The sequence below is a fragment of the Procambarus clarkii genome, chromosome 19 (genome assembly GCF_040958095.1).
Source record: "Procambarus clarkii isolate CNS0578487 chromosome 19, FALCON_Pclarkii_2.0, whole genome shotgun sequence".
NCBI classification, from domain to species: domain Eukaryota; kingdom Metazoa; phylum Arthropoda; class Malacostraca; order Decapoda; family Cambaridae; genus Procambarus; species Procambarus clarkii.
The window spans coordinates 34,869,606-34,890,489 of record NC_091168.1 but is presented as its reverse complement, the minus strand read 5'-3'; the positions used below and the strand labels follow the sequence as shown (position 1 = coordinate 34,890,489).

The window sequence follows — 20,884 nt, the reverse complement described above, 5'->3', positions numbered from 1 at the left end:
TTTTGACATCCAGCCTAAGAACTGCCAGTTGGATCGCCGGTGCGAGGATCTGGTGCTCCCCTTTCCCGAACCCGAGGAGTGGGGGGGGGGGGTTGCACAGACAGCGATCCAGCAAAGTGATGACGTCATGCTCGTTTGCTAATTTTCATTTGGGGAGTTCTGTCCACTTGTTCGGCTTTCACTAGCAATGGTTTCACCAGAATAGAGGCTTGTTTTGGGGCACCTACCTTTCTGGGTGCCAGACCCGGTCGATGGCAGGCATAGAATGCTCCGAAACACATATGGGGGTTTCTATAGGTAATTGCTCCTCACGCCTCTCTGAGGGGGCCAGGTTCTGGCTCATGGTCCCTGGTAGGCAAGAACTCCATTCACATTGATGCCAGAAAGCTAATATAATACATACCAGCCTGGATAGCTCCGGGGGAGCCTCCGGGACTCACCCGGAAAATGGCGTTTCATTACAGTCAACGCTGGTTTTTTAGGAAGACTAATTAAAAAGTTAATGTATTCTCCATCAGTCTTCTGCATCATTCTGTATTATTAACACTATATGCGGTATGCTGTAAATGTTCGATGGTGCTATTCCATCTGATCCTTCAGTTTTATTCCTGTGCATCTCTTAAGAGTAGTTTCTTCTCTTCCAATCTTGTTAAAACTGCTGATCCCATCTTGTTTGTTTTAATTCCAAGTTCGGTGCATAAGTTTCTCACCCAAAATAAATATATCTTTAAGCTTTTCATTTATCGTTTCATACATTTCTTCTTGTCACCAACATTTTTGCTATCATTGTTTATTCTTTGTTTTTATCATTTTCATTTAGTTTGCCGTATATGAGCTTCAAAATCTAATTAGATTCTATTCCAAAATTATTTTGCAATAGCATTTTTAAAGATCCTTTGTTTCCCCCCTGTCTTCCACATAGTAATTTAATAGCAGGTAATATCTCAGTAAGATTGAGAGTGGTATGTTTAAGGTACTGATATAATTCATTCTTCTCCATTGCAAACAAGTTCTATGTAATTCTCCCATTTTACATCCTTTGTTATTTCATTCACTTACACCACTAGAGCCTCGAACTCACGAGCACTAGAGTAAAAATCATCAGTGTCGTACTGAAGTACATTTACCCTCACACTGCTCAAATCTCCACATGTGAATTTGTTGCCACTAAGTTCTTAAAATCAGGTGCCCTGTTACAGTGGGGAGGTGGTTCAATATAAATATTTAGGGTTAAATGCCATGAATTTGTCACATGTATGCTCACCCTAAACTCGTGGGCTGGGCTCTCCCAGGGTAACTTACTGGAAATGAGTCCACAACCTGGCCGTTGCCAGCCTGGCCCCCCAGTGATCGATCACAATAAAAACAGAAAACCTGTTGTATACGGATATAATGACAATCTAGTCAGGCCCCACTGGATAAGTGAAAAGGTTTTAACCGTTAACAATTTATTTCACTTCCTCCACACACCCACACTCATAACAGAAGTTCTGATTGACAGAAGTTACTCTACTCTCCTATACTCCCCTCATGTAATAAGAGCATGCACTCACATAAGCAAATACTAGACAAGCAATCAAGCCCAATGGAAACCAAACCGTTATAGCCGAATCAAAAACACCGATACAACACTCCCTCCAGATGACCAGACCACACACTAGAAGGCGAAGGAACGACGACGTTTCGGTACGTCCTGGACCATTCTCAAGTCGACAATCGACTTGAGAATGGTCCAGGACGGACCGAAATGTCGTCGTCCCTTCACCTTCTAGTGTGTGGTCTGGTCATCACTCCCTCCAGATCCTCTCACAGAGCACTCTATATGAACTAGAGTGATCTGTGAGTAGCATGTTAAATAGTAATACAAATAATAATTTGAAACGGTGGCAACAGTGAATGATCAGGACTTACTGATAATTCAAGGTGCAGCTCAAAGTGCAGCACCTTCCCCTAGCCAGACTTGGCACCAATTAAACCCCTCTCTCTTGCCCCCTGACAGTATTTACCCAAAAAAAAACTATCGCACTGCAGCCGTCCTGTACTTCCAGTCAGCATTTGCCACTTATAACTTAAATATCACATAACTTAATAATCCTACTGGCTATGTATTATAAAGTAACTTAGTGACTACAAAAGTTAAAACATAGCTGGAAGTTTACAAACAGGTATTCACAAATAATCGAGGCGCCGGCAGCGCCGTCACCACTGGAAATAATACAGTGGACAAATCAGTTTCTCACACTACTTTTCTCTCTCTCTCTTTAATTAATAGACACCAGGTCCCATAACATGGCTCTCGATGTTGAACTTCTCAATAGCTGCGCAGTTGAGGGCTTCCAGTAGCACACGATTCCTCTTTCATAAAGAGTCAAATAGTAGATTCTGAAAACTTTTCTAATGCATTCTACTTTTAAAATAATTGGTGCGTTTCCTTTCCACGTTGTGGTTGTCTTGCAGATTGGGACTGAAGTGCTCCTGGTCATCAGATTTAAAAGCTGAAGAGCCTATTTTAACCTTGCTTCATATACCTGGCATTTTATAGTTTCAAAGTTAAAATCTACTATTAGAGTTATATTTTTCTCTGGGTTTATTTTCTTTAGTAAACCCATTATATTAGTGAGTAAACTCATCAACTCTACCTGCAATTTCTCCATTTTGCTAGTAATACTATTTATTTTCTTTGTTAGACTTCACTGTTATAACTTTTCTTGTAATATGTGGGTTTTGGAGTACTACATCTCTGGCTCTTGAATGACCTTTTGTTAAAAATTACTATTCCATCCAACATTGTTTACCTATTGATTACTTGTTGTTTATTTTGATGGTTCTTTTGTAGCCAGGCCTAGGCCTTGCCTTCTCCACACTGTGTGGCCGTTTATAAGTATTGCCAATGCAAGTCGGCGTTTAATTCCCGACCGTCCAAGTGATTGGGGTCCATTCCTTTTTCTCGTCCCATCCCAGATCCTTATAAAAACCCCTTCTAAGTGCTGTATAGTTGTAATGGCATAGTACTTTCTCCTCATAGTTCCTTCCTGCCTTATAAATATTGCCTCATTTAGTATTTTTTCTCTAGTTTAATTTTGGCTGCCAGTACCCTGATTCTAGCAATTTTGAAGGTTACTCCATCTATGTATAAAGTATTTATTAACTTGTATGCAGCATTTACTTACATTAAATAGGCTTATTACTTTTTTGCAATAATCTTTTTTTGCACAACTTCTTTGGTATTTGCAATATTACTATTATGTCAAAGATTTTTTGGGGGGCTCCTTGCATTATTTAATGTTTTGGCTTTATTCAACTTAGCTCTGGTCTATGTCCTCTTTTAATAAATCTCTCCTAACTACTAATTTCTTGCATTTTTACCTTTTGTGTAAGGTTGAGTGAGTGATCTGAGAGTAATTGTTCCCAGTGTTTCTCTTTGCCTATGTTGAGGATAATTGTGAATGAGATGGGAAACAGTGAAAAGAATTTGATGTGGGTACACCAGAGAGATTGTCTGGATGTGATGATGTTATTGAGGCATCGTAGATGATAGTGCTCAGAGAGTAAGTGTGGAGTGTCTTAAGTTGGGGTGTGTGGTAAATAATATTAAGAGGAAATGGAGATGTTGACCCTCACTTGACTCCTGTAGTGCAGTGAACACCAGGTCCTGTAGTGCAGTGAACATCAGGTCCTGTAGTGCAGTGAACACCAGGTCCTGTAGTGCAGTGAACACCAGGTCCTGTAATGCAGTGAACACCAGGTCCTGTAGTGCAGTGAACACCAGGTCCTGTAGTGCAGTGAACACCAGGTCCTGTAGTGCAGTGAACACCAGGTCATGTAGTGCAGTGAACACCAGGTCCTGTAATGCAGTGAACACCAGGTCCTGTAGTGCAGTGAACACCAGGTCCTGTAGCGCAGTGAACACCGGGTCCTGTAGCACAGTAGTTTGCATCCTTGGATAACAATTGAAGGACCTGGGATCACTCGTTGGGCATGTTTCCTTTCACCTAATGCCTCTGTTCACCCAGCAGTAAATATATCCATACCTGGAAATTAGACAACGGGCGTGGGTTGCATCCTGGGCAAGGTCAGTAATTGGCATAAAGGGTGGGACTGCCATAGGCCTAAGTACTGTACAGGCTTCCTGTCTCAGACAACAAGAATTACTGGTAATTGTTCTTGCTATGTAGAAGATGCTTTTCAGCCCAGGTCAATGTTTATTGGGAGTACATGTTAGGGGGGCTCGTCGGTGCTTTGTTCACCCCATTGTTATGGCCATTGATGTTTAGGTATAGAATACATAATCCAACCCACACTTGAAATGAAATCAAACAAAAGTGACAACATTTCAGCCCATCCTGGACCCTTACCAAGTCGCAACAAGAATCCAGGATGAATTGAAACATTGTCACTTTCATTTCAGTTCATGTGTTTTTGGAGTTAGTTACTTGTTGATATATATATATATATATAATATAATATAGAATGTTTAACAAAGGGATTGCATGAGACAAGTGAAGGAGAGGCTTAGAGGAGTGAGGTATGGAGTGAGAGGAGTAAGGAAGTACAGTATACATGTAATGAATGAAGACTAAACCACACATCAGACAATGACGGACATTTGAGTCCGTCCTGGACCATTATCATGTTGACAATGGTCCTGGATGGATCTAAACGTCGTCGTCTCCTCATCTTCTGGTGTGTGATAAAGTCTTCATATCTTCAGCCATGTTATTGTGACTCTTCATCTGCATGTAATGAATGTTGTTAATTTGCTCAAATGTATGGAATTATGATTAAGAAACCCCGAGAACAAATTTACTCGCTACAACTCTTGCAGTTAGAAATATCATATTAGTTTGTGAATAGATTAAAGGTATAATTTCCGCGGTATGTTTTGTAGTACATTTATGAAAAAATCCGTCATAAAAAATTTATTTTCAGAAGGATCTTTCGTTCGCTGCGACGATCTCACACGCTTATGTCCCAGCCAGCAGTAGATGTGAAACCAGTTCCTCGAGATGAGCTTGTTCCACAATATATCGATAAACTCAAAGATTCAGAACTTGGATTCAGACGTGAATACGAGGTAGGTTATAATTAGCTTTCTGAGCTATCCCACTTGGTTAATCCATAAGATATGATTTTGCTGGCATTGAGGAAATAAATGATGCATTGAGGCAGGACAACAGGTAAAGATACCACAGGGAACCTTTTAAATGTTCCTGCTGCATGGTATTGGTACTGGGGAGCACTGGAGGATATCATCCAGCTAGAGTGAGCTCCACGAAGCTAAAGAAATACACACTCAAAAACCATTTATTCAAACATAAATTTGTTTATACTAAGGGGATATTTTATGTGCATAATGTTCCTCTTACCATTTTGTAATGTTAATGGTTAGTATATCATGTAATTTAATTTTTGTAGGCACTCCCTGAGAAGTTTTATGATCGAACAAGCCGGGCCTCAGACCTCATAGAAAATGCTCCCAAGAATCGCTATCCGGATATCAAAGCTTACGACCAAACGAGAGTAAAGTTAACGCAACTGAATGGAGCTGTTGGGTCAGATTACATCAACGCCAACTATGTTTTGGGTTACAAGGAACGCAAGAAGTTTGTCTGTGCTCAGGGTAAGTAGGATATCTGTGTGTATGAAATATGGTGAAGTATTTATTATAACCTTATGAATAGCCTGGTATTTTTGGTCTTAGAAGTGAATTAATCTGTCATGTTTATTATTGAGCTATGTGTAAAGGATGACTCATCCATACATCAACAAAACAATTTGCTAAATGTGGTGGATGACACACAAGTGTGTCATAATTACAATTAACTAAATGCAGCAGATAACACAGAGCTGTATCATCATAATAATTACTTAACTGTACTGGATGACACACAGATGCATCCAGAAAATGTAATGCATATTGTATTCAATTTTCCTTTTTTGTTGTTAAACTGCTACAGTAGCTTTCCTATGGTATTACAGTCTTAAAATAACTCCACAGCATTTTAACATTTTCTTCATATAAATTCTAATTTTTTTTTTTTTTTTTAGGACCAATGGACACAACAGTGGATGACTTCTGGAGGATGATAGTTGAGCAAGGGTGCGGTGTGTGCGTTATGCTCACAAACTTAGAAGAAACGGGCAAGATAAAGTGTGTAAAGTATTGGCCTGAAGCGGGCCAGCCCAAGACATTCGGTAACATCACTGTTTATCTTGTCAAGGAAAAGGCTTACTCAGGTAAGTCATAATGGGCCCCCCCCCTCCTGTCATCCATTGTTAATGGTAATTTCCTCGATAAAGTCAAAGAAAGCCCAGCACTGGCTAGTCTAAGTGTGAAAACATGTTGACTGAGGCAGCGGGGGTCTCCATAGGGTACCTTACCTTGAGGTTACCTTGAGGTTACTTTGAGGTATTTTCGGGGCTTAGCGTCCCCGCGGCCTGGTCGTCGACTAGGCCTCCTCGTTGTTGGACTGGTCGAACCAGGCTGTTGGACGTGGCTGCTCACAGCCTGATGTATGAATCATAGCCTGATTGATCAGGTATCCTTTTGAGGTGCTTATTGAGCTCTCTCTTGAACACTATAAGGGGTAGGCCAATTATGCCCCTTATGTGTAGTGGGAAGCGTGTTGAACAGTCTCGGGCCTCTGATGTTGGTAGAGTTCTCTCTCAAGAGTACCTGTTGCACCTCTGCTTTTCAACGGGGGTATTCTGCACATCTTGCCATGCCTTCTGGTCTTGTGTGATGTTATTTCTGTGTGCAGATTTGGGACCAGCTCCTCTACTATTTTCCACGTGTAAATTATGTATCTCTCCCGCCTGCGCTCAAGAGAATACAGATTTAGGCTCTTTAGTTGGTCCCAATAGTTTAGATGTTTTACTGAGTACATTCTAGCAGTAAAGGATCTCTGCACGCTCTTCATGTCAGCAATTTCTCCAGCTTTGAAAGGGGCTGTCATTGTGCAGTATTCCACTCTAGAGAGCACTAGCGTATTGAACACGTCACGTCATACACACAACGGTTCACCAGCATATTTTAAAGCCTACCTAATCTAACTCAAACCTAATTTTACCCATACAACCCTAATTTAACCCAAATGAGGCTAACACTGCATAATCAAAAGTTAATACATCCTAACCACACGATATATATACAGTTTTGACAATTGGAACATAAGCTGTCGAAAAGTCTTGTGTTCGACTCGACAATACCCAACCACCCTTTTGTACAATACTCAACCATGTGGTTGCCGCATGGGTGTTTTAGCGTGCTGCCACAAAATTCAAAGGAATGAAAATCATTTGGGCACCTCATAGTTTGCCAGTAATCATTCTTATCGTATGTGACAGACAAAATGAATAATGCGTACTAAATAAGTTGTTAGTAGTTCCTCAAGCTAAGGGCTGGTCCAGTCAAGCCTTGCATTTCTTCCACTCATTTGCATATCCAGCTTCCACCATATCTATTTCCCTGGAAGGAATATATGAAAAGTAAACCTTTGAAGATACTGAAAAATTTGGCTACAGTGAAAGGGGAACTGAATGTTGTGAGGAAGGGAGCAGTGAGTGTTGTGAGGAAGCAGGGAGTGAATGTGTGAGGAAGCAGGGAATGAGTGTATGAGGAAGCAAAGGTGAGTGTGTGTGTGTGTGAGGAAGCAAAAGTGTGAGTGTGTCAGGCAGCAGGGAGTGAGTATGAACAGCATGTGTAATATTGTCGAGGATAAGGCTGGATGACATTTATAAGTACTCAGGGTAATATATTTGGATAGTTGGAAAGTAGAACACATGGAAAGAAAAGTTGTCGAAGCCACTTAACATCCACAACTTTAATTACAAATCTGGAATGGAACTTTGAACTACAAAGAGGTGTAATAAGCACACTGTATATGAATACCTCGATTATATTCCCCATAATCAGTGATGGGTAAGCAATTCATGAAATGCACTGTAGAAATCATACAGTGTGATGGTGATAGTCTTTCCTTGAGGTTACATAGTGTGAATGGTGAGTAGACAAGCTTTTTCCTTTGGGCTGATACCACCTCCGTATCCTGAAAGTGGGATACAAGGCAGTGGTGGTGATGTAAACAATGTTAATGTATTGAAATATAGGATGGTATTCACCTCGTTGTGCTTGCGAGGGTGTAGCTCTGCTCTTTTGGCCCGCCTCTCAACTGTCAATCAATCAACTGTTACTAACTAACTAATTTTTTGCATCTTTTGCATCTTTAATTAATAGAATTTAAGTATCGGAAATGCCCTAGCTACTGAATATTAAATGTTTGTTTTGTGTAAGAAGTGCTGCATTTGTTTTTAACAAATACAGTAGATTTGTATTTTGATATTTGCAGATTTCATGGTTCGGACTTTGAGAGCAGAATGGGGTGAAGGGGAGGATCAGCACACCCACGAAGTTCGTCAGTACCACTATTTATTGTGGAAAGACTTTGTTGCTCCTGAACACCCCACAGGTGTGCTCTCTTTCCTCCGCCGCATCAACGAGGCATATTCTCACGACCAGGGACCACTCCTCATACACTGCAGGTTGGTATATATATATATGGCAATCAAAGCAGAATAATCTTTATAGTTTAAGAGCAAATACTTGGATTTATATTAAATGAATGTCTTCAGAAAAAGGCAAGTATACATTGTAGCAGTGTGGCTTTGTAACACTGGTGTTCCTGGATCTGCTGATCATTACATCTTGGAGTGATCTAGACCTCATTGCATCTGTGGTGTGCTGCCTATGAATATATCTGGCCACCATCCTCAGTAGCAGGACAGGCTCCTTTGAGATGCTCTACCCCTGGGAACAAGGACCCTTGCAAATCTCTCCAATTCCCTTTCTCTCTGGGATGGAATGCATTATGGGAATCAAAGATGAAGCCAATAATGAGGCAAACTCTCAAATTATCAAAACAAAACTCTGACAATACACTTATTAATACATCAAATTTCCCCCCCTTTCCCCCCTCCTCTTTGCCACCAGGTGGTGGCAAAGAGGAGCACGGTCCACCGCCTGGTGGGGGTTTAAGTGTAGTTAAGTGTGTTAAGTTTTAGTGTCGCAGACGACACTATAAAAGAAGGAAAAAAATAACGGAAATGCTTAAGCAGACACGACTTTCCCTACAAAGAAGGAATAATTTAAAAAATGAGATTGAAGAAATCGAGCAGAAATTGAAACACTCATATCAGACTGAACAAAGGCAGTTAGAACAGAAAGCAATTCAGGAAATAAAGAAAAATACAGAATTCTGGACAGAATACTGTCCAGAATAAAACCGTGGACATCTTCAAGAAGAAACTAGATTGTTTCCTCCAAGGAGTGCTGGACCAATCTGGCTGTGGTGGGTATGTGGGCCTGTGAGCCTCTCCAAGCAACAGCCTGGTGGACCAAACACTCTCAAGTCAAGCCTGGCCTCAGGCCGGGCTTGGGGAGTAGAAGAACTCCCAAAACCCCATCAACCAGGTATCAACCACAACCATCCAAGTGAAGAGTCCACCTCACACACAAGGCTGCCGAGACACTCATAGTACTGTTGCAAAGTGTTCCTGCAGTGACCAATTGTTTCATAGAAACTATAACAGATTCCTTGAACTTGTCCAGCATTATGGCCTATGCTTATTCTGTTTCATGAGCAAGAATACTGTTTACTTTGTGTGTCCCCTTGTTACCTCCTGTTGCCATCACTTTTATTCAGGGTGCCCCTGATTGCAGCTGTCAGCTTAGACAGTGCCCCACCTGAATCCTCTTCATTGAGGTTTCCAATCCTCCCATGGGAAATTTTTTTTTCAAGTGACCCTTTCAAGTCTGGAGATTATTTACTTGGTTGCCAAACAATGTTTGGTAAATAATTTGTGTATGTATGTAAATTGTACAGGATTCAGTGTTTGATAGTCATATACGCAGTTTCTCAAACCTCGGTTTTCCATCTGAAGATTTGTTTGGTGTGGTGGGTCAGTGTATATGCTACATGAGGTTGTTTACCTCATTTATTGTTGCTAGCTGGGTTGCAATGAATACCAAAAGTGCAAGCAGCAGCTTGTTGCTGCTGCTTGCACTTTTCTGGGTGTCTTGCAGTTTATTTTTGACACTGGTGAACACCCATATTACCTCCAGCACCCTACTTGATGTTTTTTCTTTAACCCTTGTGTGTGCAGTGTCTTTGTTATTGACCCTCTGTGTTGACTGAGTCAACCTCTGGTCATGGTCTACAAAGTGCTTACTAATTTGCAAGTAGACACCTAGCACTATAGGCTAGTTAAGGTTCCTGTTGCTGCTGGCTAGAAAGTTGAATGGCATCTATTGTATGAAAAAGAACATTAAGGTGCTGGTCTTGGGTAAGTCTGCCAAATCGCTGACTTGTTACGTGGATGGAGCACCTTTCTCACACTTTTACTTTTTAAATTAATAACTTGTACCTAGGCCTTTAGATATTTCTTACTGTGATTCATATATTATTTGTCATTTATTGTTTGTTATTATTTGCCGTACATTCTTTTATTTATTGTTTCAGGATAATGGTATAAGGTTAATTACAAACATTTACTCTATACCTCACATACAGTAATGTATATATAATATAGTAATGTCATAGAATTATGTGCTGTACTTTTCTGGAGTAATGTAATATTAATTTGCACAGATAATATGTTTTATTCATAGGATGGCAAGGATATTTTTACTATATTTGTCATTGTTGTGCATTACTTTTTCAGTAAAGAGAATTATGTGTCAAGTACAGGGGTATACTCTGCAATTTTTAACCATTACATACCTTCAGTGCTGGTGTCGGACGGACAGGAACCTTAGTTGCCCTTGATTCTCTGGTGATGGAGCTGGACGAAGAAGGCCAGGCATCCATCTTTAACCTTATCTGTGACCTTCGACACCAAAGAAACTTCCTTGTACAGTCTTTAGTAAGTTTGAAAGCTTTTTTAATATTTTTAAAAATTAAACAATTTTTGCACGTATCTTCATATTAACCCTTTAACCACTGTGATACCCCTTGTTTATTGGGACATTCTCCCTGTGCGCCAAAAGTCAAGTACTGTCTCCACTCGATCATCTGGACTATATGGGAAAGGACCCCCCAGTCGGATTATCACATTTTTCGGATAATGGTACTTTTTCACTTACGTGTCCAAAAGTGACCATTTCCAACTATTTTTATACTACAAACAACATAATTTTAATTGCCTTGCCACATATAATTATTAAATATTCAACTAGAAACCTCAACTTACCTTGTTGGTGTTCGTCTTCTTGATTGATGCCACACACCTTGAAGTTAAGAATTCTTAACAATTTACGTAACCTATACTAACACAACACTAAAATTAGCACTTAAAATTACTGTACAGTTCATTAAGCTAAGTTAGTTTTGACTGCCAGCTGCTGAAGCCTCACTGGTTGAAGGCATTTGGGCTGCCTGTGAGGCCTCACTTGTTGAAGGTGCTTGGCTTGTGCCTCACTTGTTGAAGCGCTTGCATGCCCTCACTTGTTGAAGGCGCTTGGCTTGCCTGTGACGCCTCATTTGTTAAAGGCGCTTGCTTGCACCTCACTTGTTGAAAGCGCTTGGCTTGCCTGTGAAGTCTTACTTGTTGAAGGCATTTGGCTTGCCTGTGACGTCTCTCTTGTTGAAGGCGCTTGCTTGCGCCTCACTTGTTGAAGGTGCTTGGTTTGCCTGTGGCGCCTCACTCGTTGAAGGCGCTTGGCTTGCCTGTGGCGCCTCACTTGCTGAAGGCACTTGGCTTGCCTGTGGCACCTCACTTGCTGAAGGCACTTGGCTTGCCTGTGGCACCTCACTTGCTGAAGGCACTTGGCTTGCCTGTGGCACCTCACTTGCTGAAGGCACTTGGCTTGCCTGTGGCACCTCACTTGCTGAAGGCACTTGGCTTGCCTGTGGCACCTCACTTGCTGAAGGCACTTGGCTTGCCTGTGGCACCTCACTTGCTGAAGGCACTTGGCTTGCCTGTGGCACCTCACTTGTTGAAGGCGCTTGGCTTGCCTGTAACGCCTCACTTGTTGAAGGCACTTGGCTTGCCTGTGGCGCCTCACTTGCTGAAGGCACTTGGCTTGCCTGTGGCGCCTCACTTGCTGAAGGCACTTGGATTGCCTGTGGCACCTTACTTGTTGAAGGCGCTTGGCTTGCCTGTAACGCCTCACTTGTTGAAGGCACTTGGCTTGCCTGTGGCACCTCACTTGCTGAAGGCACTTGGCTTGCCTGTGGCGCCTCACTTGTTGAAGGTGCTGGGCTTGCCTGTGGCGCCTCACTTGCTGAAGGCACTTGGCTTGCCTGTGGCACCTCACTTGCTGAAGGCACTTGGCTTGCCTGTGGCACCTCACTTGTTGAAAGTGCTTGGCTTGCCTGTAACGCCTCACTTGTTGAAGACGCTTGCTTGCGCCTCACTTGTTTAAGGTGCTTGGCTTGCCTGTGGCGCCTCACTTGTTGAAGACGCTTGCTTGCGCCTCACTTGTTGAAGACGCTTGCTTGCGCCTCACTTGTTGAAGATGCTTGGCTTGCCTGTGGCGCCTCACTTGTTGAAGGCATTTGGCTGCCTGTGACACCTCACTGGTTGAACAACACGTAACTTGTCTTTAATTGCTAGGACAACCTTCTTCCTCTTATCACCTCCAGAACGATTGATGCTGCTACCAGACATAGTCTTGGCCAAAAATGTTTAAAGTTACTATGAAAATAAAAAAGTTATTTAAAAAAATATTTCACTAATTGCACAGCACTGTGACTCCGCACTGGTTGAGGTGTATAACAGTAACTTGTTTTTAATTGTTAGGACAAACTTTCTTCCTCTTAACACCTCCAGAACGATTGATGCTGCTACCAGACATAGTCTTGGCCAAAAATGTTCAAAGTTACTATGAAAATAAAAAAGTTATTTAAAAAAATATTTCACTAATGGCGTAGCACTGTGTATAACACGAGGGATGGACGCACATGGGTTGACCAGTGTTGGACAGGTCCACTTGGGGTGGGGCAGCTATAGCACGTTACGTAGGCCGCCAGGAGGAAAAAACTCACAATATTTTTTAAGGAAACTTCAGCCTGTGCACATTGCTTTTAGGAAACTTATTTATTTGTTATTACATAATTACTAGTACTTATTTCATTTGGTTTTGGATATGATGCCAAAGTCTGATATTAGCATATCAGCCTAGTAAGCTCCGTGGAGCCTCCGGGTCTCACCCAGAAAATGGTGTTTCATTACATTCAACGCTGGTTTTTTTATTGTATATGATGTATAATTGTGTCCTTTACAAGATGTATACAGTAGAATGTTCATAATGTTCTATGGCACTGTGATACATGTGCCAGTAATGTGTCCACAATAAATGTTTGTCACAGTATCACTTGTTCAAAATTCACTAAAATTACAATATGTATAGTTTCACACACTATTTACACAGTAACACACTATTACACACTCAGTTCTTCTGAAGTGAGTGATAATCAACGAAGCAGTCCATGGTACACAGCGCGACTTCGCTCTCGATGTTCTAGGTACAGAGATAGATTTTCACTTCCTGCGTCTTCATTCTGTGTGCCTGCAAATAACACACTCACGTACACCCTTGGCTTTAGTACCTGTAAGTGGTATGTAGCCAAGCTTGTGAAGTGTAAGGTAGTCTTGAAAAGATTATAGGAAAAGATCAATTTGTAAGGTGGTCTTGAAAAGATCGCTTTGTAAGGTATTCTGGAAGAGATTCAGCCACTCTGGAAGAGATTCAGCTATTCTTGAAAAGATCTACGGAAAACATCACCATTGAAGCCGCTAACACTGTTCATCTATGCTACCTGTATCAGATGCATCATCATTGAATCCAGAAAACGATTCATCTATGTATCATCTATAAAAATTGGAGATAACACGGGTGAGCATAGGAGGCACTCGGCTACAGCTGGATACACCCGCTGTATCTTCCTCATCGGTGCTGTATCACTTGCATCCGACCCCCTTGTGTTAGGTCCTTATTGTGCCTAGCTTCATCAATGTTATGATCCTTATGTTCTTCAAACAATAAGGTCTGAATTTCACTGAAGGAGAGCGATCTTTCAACATCGCATCCGACGGGATTGGGAGCCAGAAGTGCATGTGCCACCCTTGGTTGCTCATTCAAAACTGATCCTGCCAGCAACCCTAGGGAAATTGGGAATTTTTTTCAAGATGGTTTAAAAAAAGCCATAACTGGAGTTATTCTGTATGTTCCTGCCCAGTTTGAAGATGATACCTCTCTTCTCCACATTACATTCAGTTCATGTGTAGGCTATTGAAGGTGGTTATGTTCCATTGCTTTATAGGTTCCCTCAGTCTTACCTTTCTGTGGTACAGACTTGACAGGGTTTATTTTTTCCTGACGAGGATTGGAAAATATGAATTGGAACTGGACCCTATTCACTGTGGGTTTGGTGTCCCTTCTACTTTCTAGCTGTGATCTAGGTTCCTTTTCCTTGGCTGGCAGGAAATTCCTTATTCTTTGTTGGTAGGCAGCAGTTATACTGCAGGACCCCTGTGCCTGCATGGAAGATTCACTCCTCACTTTAATGTGCCATTGATTGGGAAAATTTTTTAATAGTAGAAGTGATATAATAGGAGTACATTCCTATTTTATCTTAAGAAGTGACTTCCTGCCACCTCCATTTTCATGAGTGATTTTGTTTGGACGCCTAGCAGGGCACTCTTTTGTACCTATTCCTCGAGTAAATGTTTCCTTGTCTGTAGTCTTGTTTTGGTCATGGCTTGGCAGTTGGTCCCTTTATATCCTGAGGTCCTCCTTACTTAGCAGGCATGCATCTTCTCCTCTAATGCACACCTACATTTGTGAAGTGTTGATCTGTGGTCATGAGGGATTCTCCTGGGAGGTGAATGATCATTGACTTGTTGGAGAAACATTAATGCATCACTTGTCCAGACTCTTGGATGACCAGGAGTGGTGATCCAGGCATGAGTCAGGGGTTCATGTGCTAATGAGTTTGTTGTGGCTCAGTTTCTGGAATATTCAATATGCTTATTGGTATTTGTATCCATCTAAGATTCAGGCATTGGCTTAGGTTTTGGGTGAGTCACACCTCTTACCACTTTTGGGTGCTCCCCTTTAGGCTACATATATACCAATGGGTTGTACCTGGATAGGGTTCTGAGAGTTCTCCTATTCCCCAAGGCCAGCCTGGGGCTAGGCGTGACTAGTGAGAGCTTGGCCCAACAGGCTGTTGCTTGGAGCGGCCTGCAGATCCACACATCCACTACAGCTTGATTGGTCTAGAACTTCTAGGAGAAAACTATCCAGCGTACGATCGAAATGCGACATTCTTTGTAAGAGGACAGGTTGCTCTAAAAGCTGGGAAATTGCAGGTTGTGTAATTATACTCACATCCCTGTGGCTAATTTATTCTTATTTATGTTCTCAAATGCATATCACATCTCCCGTGTCCTCCATGTCACACAGAAGATCAGTTGTTGATGGAGGTCGTAGGATGAATCTATTACTATCTTTATTGCCAGCAAGCAAGTGAGGAGGCTCCACATTTCTGTACCTTCACATCTACAGTACATTATGTCTGCATCCTTGTATGTTTTATAAGACTGAGAAAGAAAGGAAGTGAGGCATGCAAGGTGGGGGGGGGGCTTATGTGTGTTTAATAACATTTCATAATACTGTTTGCATTGTGAGAAATTCAGGCATAAGAGACTGGGGGCACCGTGATTGGCGGCAGTTGATAAATATCTAGTTTTTATGTTTTACGATAGATTTCTCTTCAATTTGTTGATTGCTGAAAATGATTACATGAAAGCTATTATCTTGCAGAAACAGTATGTGTTCATCCACCGAGCATTAATGGAATATGTTCAGTTTGGAAACACAGAGCTGAGCATTCCTCAGCTTAAGGAAGCTTATAGCAATCATACTCATCATGACAGTTTGGATGACTCCTCCCCATTGGAGAAAGAGTTTGAGGTATGTACATTATTGATTGTTATTGTTTGGGTGTGGGAGGGGGGGAGGGGAGGGGAAGGTTTTACAACATTTGTGGTAATTGCAGGCTGCTAGTGCAAGAGTTGCCTGTCTCCTGTAATATTGTTATTAAATAATATAAATGTCTTATCACAGACATAATAACAGAGGATAAAGAACCTACATGTGTGTATTTTGTATTTTATGGCGAGATTTGAACTACACCTAGTCTTTCACACTATTGAGTGTATTATCAAGATCTGCAACCCGTTCTCGCACTTGCTTACTGTCAATATTGGCTTATTTAATAAGTGCATATGTGACATACTAATTGATTGTGAATATTTTATTTTACCTTGAAAAGCTTCATAGAAAACACCGACCTCACCTAACCTTCTTAGTATGTTAACACTTTCGCCCGGGCATGACGCAGCATTGCGTCATCTGTTTACTGTCGGTAATACCGGGGACGATGCAGCATTGCGTCATCCACTTTAAATAATCGCCAAAAATCAGGTTTTTATCCGATTTTTTGGGGACTGGTTTTAAAATGCGCGCTGATGTCTTCCCATTTTCTTTGTTGAGCCTCATGGCCCTCAGGCGGCTTGGCACACGCCGTGGGCCCATTGTTTTCGCTCCACTGTTGTGACCAATGTCGCCTCCCCTTGCATCTCAAACGTGTGAACATTTCGGCTATTTTCCGTGGCTATATTTCTTACTGCGGCTTTAGAAACTATCTACGCTTACTCCACAATGGATAGTGATCATGAACAAGGCCCTTCCAGTTAGAAAATTGCGAAAGAAAGGCTTGAAAAGGGCGGGAATTGTGAGTGTAGCTGGAAGGCGTCTGAGCGCTCAACTTGCGGCTAACGCGTGGCCCGTCTTCAACTCGTCGGCGGTTGGAGCGTGACCAGGTTTTTTATTTTATATCCTAATGTTCCTCTAGAGAATTCTATTGCGAACCCATTGAGACCAAAATGAAAGACCTAGGACGAAAATTGAGGTGACCAGAGTGAAAATAGTGAAAACATTTTATAGCGTTTGCGCGCTCCTGGGTAACTCGTTCGCACTTTCTCTGTTTGCTGCGGGTAATTAGCCAGGCTTTTGGAGTTTATATGCATTTAGTGCTGTAGAGAATTCTATTGCGAACACAATGATACAAAATTTAATCTCGTAGGACGAGAATTAAGGTGACAAAGTTGAAGAGAGTATACACTTTTCAGAATTTACGCGCGCTCCCGTGACACCCTGGGACCCAAATCGCACAGTTGAGGGGTGGCGCGCGGGGTACGCCAAAGTGTTAAGATAAGCATCTTATTGCTTCTTATTTACAATTATTACTTAACCTATCAACGGTATAGGTTAAGTAATAATTGTAATTAAGAAGCAATAAGATGCTTATCTTAACATACTAAGAAGGTTAGGTGAGGTCGGTGTTTTCTATGAAGCTTTTCAAGGTAAACTAAAATATTCACAATCAATTAGTATATCACATATGCACTTATTAAATAAGCCAATATTGACTATACGCAAGTGCGAGAACGGGTTGAGATCCGAGTACTGTATATGGTTAGAACAAGACCTACATTTTAATGACTGATACCTTTATTAGTAGGTATTAGTCATTGAGATGTAGGTCTTGTCCTAACCATATAGTACTCAGACCCCTGATAATGCACTCAGGATAGTATGAAAGACTAGGTGTAATTAAAGTCTTTACATTAAATACTTAAATACAGTATATAAGTTTAGGTTATATATAAAGCATTGTTATTATTTGTTTGTATTCCTGATATCATGGCTATACTTTTATGTAAATACAGTACTGTAGCTTAATCCCTGCACCACACACATGTATGGCCACCCTGAGTGTTCAGACACTGAGAATGATGGTGATTGTATGGCCACTGGTACTGTGGCCATACCACCATATAATATACATTACCACCGGTTAATGATTGTGATTGTATGGTATGTATGTACGCACACATGTATGGTCACCCTGAGCGTTCAGACACTGGGTAGTGCTAGTGATTCACACACTGGGTAGTGAAAAGCAGGGGTACCATAGGCACAATCAGAGAACACTGTATAAACATCAAAGGCCCACGGTTGTTCAACATCTTCCCAGCGAGCATAAGAAATATTGCCGAAACAACCGTAGACATCTTCAAGAGAAAACTAGATCATTTTCTCCAAGGAGTGCCGGACCAACAGGGTTGTGGCTGATATGTGGGTCTGCGGGCCGCTCCAAGCAACAGCCTGGTGGACCAAACTCTCAAGTCAAGTCTGGTCTTGGGCCAGGCTTGGGGAGTAGAAGAACTCCCGGAACCCCATCAAGCAGGTATGATGTGCCAGACATGGTCCTCACCTTCCTACTAAGGCCCTAAAAGGAAAGTGAGGGGGTCTCATGATTTTGTGTTTTTTCAAGATGGAGGGGGGGAGGGGTAGATATGGTTACTAGAAGCCTGATAAAGTAAATAAGAGCCCCTTATATGCATGGATGTCTGAAATTTTATGATAGGCCTAAAACAATTGTGGATGTGGTGTGAACCATTAATGAAACAACCCAGATTGTGGTGCGCAGTGCAGTGATTAATCTTACTCTAGCCAACAGAGAATTGTGTGCATATATGAGAAATAGTGCTAATTACCTCAATACGCTCTCTGATTGCATTGGACAAGAGGTATAGAACCTCCATCACTAGTTTTAAATCTTTGTCTTACCTCAATGTACTGTACTCTACATTAAAAGCCCGTGATATTTTGTGTTGTAATGTAGTCTTTTCTTGCAGCGTTTAAGCAAAGTGGTCGAGGACAGAAAAGCCTTCGCCATTGCCACAAGTGAAGAAAATAAGCCTAAGAATCGCTATGATTTTGTTTTACCGTATGACTCCAATCGAGTTATTCTGGCACCACTGTCTACCAGACCATCTTCTACGTACATTAATGCCTCATTTGTCACTGTAAGTATTATGTCGTCACCGAAAGTAGTCAAATATCTCTACCAGTGTATTAAAATATTTGTGTTTCGGTGTTAACTTTACCAATAAATAGCTTGAACGTCAAGAGATGTAATTAGCATGATAGCTAGAAATAACTAGTAGGTGCGATATACAATACTAGAGCTCGCCTCCCTATAATCACTAGCTAAGTGCACCTTACATATATATGTATTGTTTTCTATGTGGTTTTTCTGTTTGTGAAGTTACACAAGGCATCTCTGTGCACGAGGAACATAACAGTTCAGATTCATATAATGTAGCTATGCGTATGTCTTCAGTAGACATTGGAGCTGCTCTTGTGTAAAGTATTGTTCTGTCATTAGCAACATCCAGATGCCCCATATTGAAGCAGTAATCTCATTATGTTGAGGGGTGACATTATTTCAATATTTAATTCTTGCATGTCTTTCATTTTCTTTCTAAATTTTATTTCATTTATCGTTTATTTTTGGATATTGCAATTAGAACACAAATCATAATGCATGGAAGATACCTTAGTCAATTTAACTAGCCCCTTTGATGACCTTGACCTTTGACTTTGTTCCCCCGAGAATCACTGGCATATTTTTGAATGGTAATGGTGATGTCAGCTATTAAAGTTCAAAACTTTGACATACTGTAGTTGCTATGGGCAGTTAACTTAATTATTATGTACTTGTATTCACTCAAAGCTCTTATTCTTATGAACTTGTATTCACTCAGAGCTTTTGGTGTTAATGGAAATCCTCAGGGAATCTGCCTCTTTTGACACTGTTCATCTTATGTCATTCTGATCTCATGTTGGCATCTTGAATGATCTTTAAGACCTCTTAAATATTGTGTGCCATAGATGGTAGTATATAGCCATCAGGTTTAGGGCTCGATTTTGACAATTACCACTTCAATAGACAGGGTGTTGGTGAAAAAATAACACTTGCACTTTGGGTTGTACTGCAGTGCATTAAAATAGCAGTGATCCTGTTTAGGGCTAAAATACACGATTGGTAAATATGTGTAAATAATGGAATGGTAAAATACATGAATGGTAAAATATAAATATGTACAGTAGAATAAGTGAAATTGCAGAAAGCCTATTGGCCTATATGAGTCAAATGCTATTTATATCCACCTACAGAAATAATAATAATAATAATAATAATAATAATACTCACTGTATTAATGACAAAAGAGTGAGACCTGTACGAGAGTAACGTTTATTGTCTGGCCATTCGGGCACGTCTACACGGAGAACATAACATAAACAAAACACACATACGGCTGGCGTGTAATTTAAGCAAAATCCTGAATCGTATTTTTCAATATTCTTTAAGTAAAGTACATTGTTCTGCATTTTGTAGTAATAATTAATTCTTCTTTGATTAATATTTTCACATTTTGATGTTTTTCTTCTCTCTTCAAGCATAGAGATTTCTTTGGAGACTCGTGAGATTATAAAAGACGAGAGAAATGTCTTACGTTTAATGTTTTTTGATTCCAGGGATATGATTTAGCAGAGTCATTTATTGTCACTCAAGATCCCATGGAAAACACCATAGCAGACTTTTGGAGAATGGTGTTCGACCAGGAAGTGACGACCATCGTCATGCTCTCAGAGGTTGGAATTTTTCACATATTTTGAGTATCACAACATTTGTAATAACTGTGCCTCCTGTAGTTGATTTAAACCGAGATAAAATTTGAATATCATATGGCATTAAATATTTTCAAATAATTTGTAACAATTTGTGTTTATTTTTATATAGACACTGCTTCAAATGTATATAAAAGTCTGATCATGACCCTAATGGTTAGATGTTTATTACAGTTTCTCTTAAGCATTTAGCAAATAATTTTTACCTCCTAAGGAAATAGTTTGATGCTAGTTAATACAAATCTTGAGGTGTAATATCTCAGACATTTTGTGGCT

The 20,884-nt window shown here is 40.8% G+C and overlaps 1 protein-coding gene across 5 annotated transcripts in view; it reads left to right on the top strand.

Annotated features, from left to right (window-relative positions):
* Ptp69D (Protein tyrosine phosphatase 69D) overlaps positions 1–20,884 on the top strand; it is a 107,777-nt gene that overhangs the window by 57,054 nt on the left and 29,839 nt on the right. For all 5 annotated transcript variants that reach the window (XR_011229127.1, XR_011229126.1, XR_011229125.1 and 2 more), the window contains 8 exons: positions 4,930–5,074; positions 5,416–5,620; positions 6,049–6,237; positions 8,349–8,541; positions 10,785–10,920; positions 15,827–15,976; positions 18,769–18,939; positions 20,456–20,572. Coding sequence is in view for 2 of the 5 variants with exons in the window: in XM_045741117.2 (XP_045597073.1) it covers positions 4,930–5,074; positions 5,416–5,620; positions 6,049–6,237; positions 8,349–8,541; positions 10,785–10,920; positions 15,827–15,976; positions 18,769–18,939; positions 20,456–20,572 (1,306 nt within the window). In the remaining 3 variants the exon portion in view is untranslated. The remainder of the gene's footprint in view (positions 1–4,929; positions 5,075–5,415; positions 5,621–6,048; positions 6,238–8,348; positions 8,542–10,784; positions 10,921–15,826; positions 15,977–18,768; positions 18,940–20,455; positions 20,573–20,884) is intronic.